Source organism: Scylla paramamosain, unplaced genomic scaffold (genome assembly GCF_035594125.1).
Source record: "Scylla paramamosain isolate STU-SP2022 unplaced genomic scaffold, ASM3559412v1 Contig9, whole genome shotgun sequence".
In the NCBI taxonomy this organism is placed as follows: Eukaryota; Metazoa; Arthropoda; class Malacostraca; order Decapoda; family Portunidae; genus Scylla; species Scylla paramamosain.
Window position 1 is genome coordinate 1,630,492 of NW_026973674.1, and position 5,764 is coordinate 1,636,255.

Below are 5,764 nucleotides of genomic sequence, written 5' to 3' on the forward strand. Positions count from 1 at the left end.
AGTAGCAATCTAACTCTCAACAACTACAGACTAAAAATAAAAAAAAAATAATAATTGAAATAAATAAAGAACCAGCCCAATAATTTTCATCCGTTTCCTCAGCAGCAAGTGAAGATAGAGAGGGAGGAGACATGAAGGAAAGTGGAGGTGAAGGAGGAGTTTGACAATTACCGATAAGTAATACTGATGTTGGACAGAGAAAGTAAAATTCGCGTCCTGTGTAGCGGAGGTAAGGTCTCTCTCTCTCTCTCTCTCTCTCTCTCTCTCTCTCTCTCTCTCTCTCTCTCTCTCTCTCTCTCTCTCTCTCTCTCTCTCTCTCTCTCTCTCTCTCAGACACACACACACACACACACACACACATTCAAGGAGGAGGCAGTAGACACCTGCCGAAACGATAATTACTCGCAATGAGGTCTAAAGCACTGTTCAGGGGGTGTTGTGAGCTTATCATTAAACCCAGTTGTGGCATCACTGAACGTTTCCCTTTGTGTCTCACAACACAAGGGGGCAGTCACAGCCTGCCCTCTAAAGACAACTCTCTTCCTCCACACAAAACTACAAGCACCTAATAACAAACGCACCCTTCACTCAAAAATTTCAAAATCATCATGGCGACTCCTACACCAGCCTCGGAGTCCCCATCTGAGGAGGGGACCATAAATGTCCCCAGGTCGAACTCCCTTTCTGTCGACGACCCTAAGTGCCTTGACACCCCCCTCAACTTTTTCTCCATTAACTTCTGCAACATTAGCGGTCTAAGATCTAATTTTCAATTTGTAGAACACCACCTCTCCTCTTCTAAACCTCATCTTCTTTTCCTCATTAAAATTCAGGTGTCTGAGGCAACTGACAGTAGACCATTTTCTGTTCCCTCTTACTTTCTCTATCCTCATTTTCGATTCAAAGCTGGATGTTGCGTTTATGTGCGCAATGACTTAACCTGCTCTTGTGCCCACGCTCTTGAATCTTCCGACTACAGAGTCACTCTCAAACTGAATTTTTCTGTGCTGTATACCTCTCACCCAACATTCTTGACATTTTTCTGACCTCTAATCCTTCTGCTTATGCTGTCACCCTTTCTTCTCTGTTGGGCTCCTCCGATCACAATCTCATATATATATCTTGCCCTATCGCTCCAATACCTCCTCAGGATCCCCCTAAGCGAAGGTGCCTCTGTTGTTTTGCCTCTGCTAGTTGGGGGGACCTGAGGAGGTATTTTGCTGATTTTCCTTTGAATGACTACTGCTTCCGTGTCAGAAACCCGTCTTTGTGTGCTGAGCGCATAACAGAGGTGATAGTGTCTGGCATGGAGGCGTACATTCTTCACTCTTTTTCTGAACCTAAACCTTCTAAACCTTGGTTTAACACAGCTTGTTCTCGTGCTGTACATGAAAGAGAGGTGGCCCATAAAAGGCACTTGAGCGTTCCATCACCAGAATCTCATGCACTTTATGTTTCTGCCCAGAACCATGCCAAGTCTGTTCTCCAACTATCCAAAAACTCCTTCATTAACAGAAAGTGTCAAAACCTTTCAAGATCTAACTCCCCTCGTGACTTCTGGCATCTAGCCAAAAATATCTCCATTAACTTTGCTTCTTCTTTCCCTCCTTTATTTCAACCGCGTCTATTTATAAATCTGAACTCTTCGCTCAAACCTTTGCTAAAAACTCTATCTTCGACGATTCTGGGCTTGTTCCTCCCTCTCCTCCCCCTCTGACTACTTTATGCTACCTATTAAAATTCTTCGCAATGATGTTTTCCATGCCCTTGCTGGCCTAGACCCTCGGAAGGCTTATGGACCTGATGGGGTCCCTCCTATTGTTCTCCGAAACTGTGCCTCCGTGCTTGCACCATGCCTAGTCAAACTCTTTCAGCTCTGTCTGTCAACATCTACCTTTCCTTCTTGCTGGAAGTTTGCCTACATTCAGCCTGTTCCTAAAAAGGGTGACCGTTCTAATAATCCCTCAAACTACCGTCCTATTGCTTTAACTTCCTGCCTATCTAAAGAATCTATTCTCAACAGGAAGATTCTTAAAAATCTATCACTTCACAACCTTCTATCTGATCGCCAGTATGGGTTCCGTCAAGACCGCTCTACTGGTGATCTTCTGGCTTTCCTTACTGAGTATTGGTCATCATCTTTTAGAGATTATGGTGAATCTTTTGCTGTTGCCTTGGACATATCAAAAGCTTTTAATAGAGTCTGGGACAAAGCTTCCATTTCCAAACTACCCTCCTACGGCTTCTATCCTTCTCTCTGTAACTTCATCTCAAGTTTCCTTTCTGACCGTTCTATTGCTGCTGAGGTAGACGGTCACTGTTCTCCTAAATCTATTAACAGTGGTGTTCCTCAGGGTTCTGTTCTGTCACCCACTCTCTTCTTATTATTCATTAATCATCTTCTAAACAAAACTTCTTATTATTCATTAATCATCTTCTAAACAAAACTTCTTATCCTATCCACTCCTACGCTGATGATACCACCCTGCACTTTTCTACGTCTTTTCATAGACGTCCAACCCTTCGGGAATAAACATTTCACGCAGGGAAGCCACAGAACGCTTGACTTCTAATCTTTCTAAAATTTCTGATTGGGGCAGAGCAAACTTGGTATTGTTCAATGCCTCAAAAACTCAATTCCTCCATCTATCATCTCGACACAAACTTCCAGACAACTATCCACTCTTCTTCTATGACACACAACTGCCCCCCTCTTCTACAATGAACATCCACGGTCTGTCCTTTACTTATAATCTGAACTGGAAACTTCATATCTCATATCTAGCTAAAACAGCTTCTATGAAGTTAGGTGTTCTGAGACGTCTCCACTAGTTTTTCTCACCCCCCCCCCCCCAGCTGCTAACTCTGTACAAGGGCCTTATCCGTTCATGTACAGAGTATGCTTCACATGTCGGGGGGTTCCACTCATACTGCTCTTTTAAGACAGGGTGGAATCAAAAGCTTTTCGTCTCATCAACTCCTCTCCTCTAACTGACTGTCTTCAGCCTCTCTCTCACCGCCGCAATGTTGCATATCTAGCTGTCTTCTACCGCTATTTTCATGCTAACTGCTCTTCTGATCTTGCTAACTGCATGCCTCCCCTCCTCCCGCGGCCTTGCTGCACAAGACTTTCTTCTTTCTCTCACCCCTATTCTGTCCACCTCTCTAACGAAAGAGTTAACCAGTATTCTTAATCATTCATCCCTTTGTCTGGTAAACTCTGGAACTCCCTGCCTGCTTCTGTACTTCCACCTTCCTATGACTTCAATTACTTCAAGAGGGAGGTTTCAAGACACTTATCCATCAGTTTTTGACCAGTGCTTTGACCCTTTTATGGGACTGGCATTTCAGTGGGCATTTTTTGTTGGATTTTTGTTGCCCTTGGTCAGTGTCTCTCATATATATGTTACAGTCAAACTGTGAAATCAGTCATTTCGTGAAATGACCGAAATTCTTAGTCATTACATGTATTGCCTGTGGAGGCCAGTCAGTTCACGAAATGACTGAAAATTATAGCCATTTCATGAAACGACTGAATTATTGTCATGCTTGTTACACTATATGGCTGTTTTGAATTAGGCAAAATGTGAACTAGTGGTTTGACGATGTGAACTAGCGGTTTGACGTCCATTGACAGGCATGACGTCATTGACAGTGATACACCCACTAATACTAATCAGTAAGTTCAGCTCAGCCACATTGAGAGCACACACTAAACACTCAGCTCCGAGTCTCTTTGCTGATTCCAGTTGAAGCCAGTTCCTTCACAAGATGTCTGAAAGCATAGAGTTAAAATTTCGTGAAGAATTATATTCTAGGTATGAGAAGTGTCGCAAATATCTCATTCCGAAAGAAGAATATTTCCAAATTATTGAGGACATTCGCACAACTAGTGAAAGGAAGAACACTAAGAGTCGCCATCAATACTACCTTCTGAGTAAATATGAAGTGCTACAGTGTGGTGATGTTGAGAAACTTATTAAGAAACGACAAACCCCAGATGAAACACCGGTGTACTATGTCTCCATTGAAGACACTTATGACATTGTTAAGAGGGCCCATGTTGCAACTGAGCACGGTGGTCGAGATAGAATGACTAAAGAACTCCAAGTGAAATACGCCAATATTCAGCGGGATACAGTTGAACTATTCAAATCGTTGTGTCAGGAATGCCAGAAAAAGAGAAAGCGACCAATGACAAAGGGAGTTGTGGTTAAACCTATTCTGAGTAGTGAATTTTCATCACGTGGACAAGTAGATCTTATTGACATGCAGTCTATGTCGTGTAGAACTTACAAATGGATTATGGTTTACCAAGACCACTTGACAAAGTTTTGCGTTCTGCGTCCACTCAAATCAAAGCGTGCAGCTGAAGTAGCATTCCAACTAGCTGATATTTTTCTTCTCTTGGGGGCTCCTGTAATTCTTCAATCAGACAATGGTTCTGAGTTTACTGCTCAGATCATTACTGAACTGTGTTCCATGTGGCCTGAATTATCCATCGTTCATGGTAAGCCAAGACACCCACAGAGTCAAGGCTCCGTGGAGAGAGCAAATGGTGACATAAAGGACATGCTTGTTGCTTGGATGGCTGACAATAACTCAACGGACTGGGCAACGGGCATAAAATTTGTTCAATTCTCCAAGAATTCTGCCTATCACGCAGGGATCAAGAGAAGTCCATATGCTGCAATGTTTGGTGTGAATGCCAGAGTCGGACTGACATCAACATCACTTCCACAAGAAATCATCAGTTCCCTGCAGTCTGAACAAGACCTTGTAACCTTGCTTCAAGAAAGAGAGACTGATACCAACAATCCTGAAACAGAAAGTACAGACCAAGAACCAGTCGCAGCCGAAATTAACGAGGATGAGCAAGAAATTGATGTCAACTCCCAACGTATAGCTGCCAGTGAACCAGAACAAGTACATGGACAAGAACAAGAAGAAGAACATGAACCTGTATCCCCTCATCACCCTGATCTTGATCAACTGCAACACAGCATCAACTCCCAACGTATAGCTGCCAGCGAATCCCAGAAACAACAAGCGGAGCGTATGGTGAAGAGAAGTCGAATAGAGTTAAAAGCAGGTGAGATAGGAGACAACGTTGCTCTTCCCATTCCTTTAGTTGATCGAGGTCGTGGAGACCCAAGGAACATCTTAGGAGTTATAGTGAGTAGCAGCATAAACGATCAGTACAAAGTAACTACCAAAAGTGGTGTTCTAAAAGGAAGCTATTCAAGGAATCAATTTGACATTTGTCCTGAAAGATTGCTGAGAAAGGGTGACATTAACAGTGATACAGAAATTTCTCTCCGAGAAGCCGTTATCAAAGAATCTGTCAATGGAGGACAAGGTTTTGTTAAGTGTTCTTGTAATGGTCACAAAAAAATGCCAATCAAACCGATGTAAATGTTTCAAATCTAAACAGCTTTGCAATAGTAGATGTCATAACAGCCTTAATTGTACAAACAAGTAGCATGAATGAGTAATTGTGTTGTCATATGTAATTCTATTGTTTAAGTGATTTATTTTTGAACTACAGTTGTACTTTTGTAATTTGTGATTTTTTATGAACTTTAACATGCTTTTAAAATATACTGTATTTTAACATGCTTTTAAACTATACTGTATTTGAATAAAAACAAATTATGTAGATAATCCTGAATTTCTACTAAATTTCTTTAGTCATTTCGTGAAATAGCTGGACAAAAAATTTTGTCATTTCATGAAATGGCTATAATTTTCGGTCATTTCCTGA

General features: G+C 41.9%; 1 protein-coding gene across 1 annotated transcript; it reads left to right on the top strand.

The window, feature by feature from the left end:
* Positions 1–3,771: 3,771 nt before the first annotated feature.
* LOC135096930 (KRAB-A domain-containing protein 2-like) lies at positions 3,772–5,415 on the top strand. Its single transcript, XM_063998705.1, has one exon. The coding sequence runs from the start codon at positions 3,772–3,774 to the stop codon at positions 5,413–5,415; it is 1,644 nt and encodes a 547-aa protein (XP_063854775.1).
* The last annotated feature ends 349 nt before the right edge of the window (positions 5,416–5,764 follow it).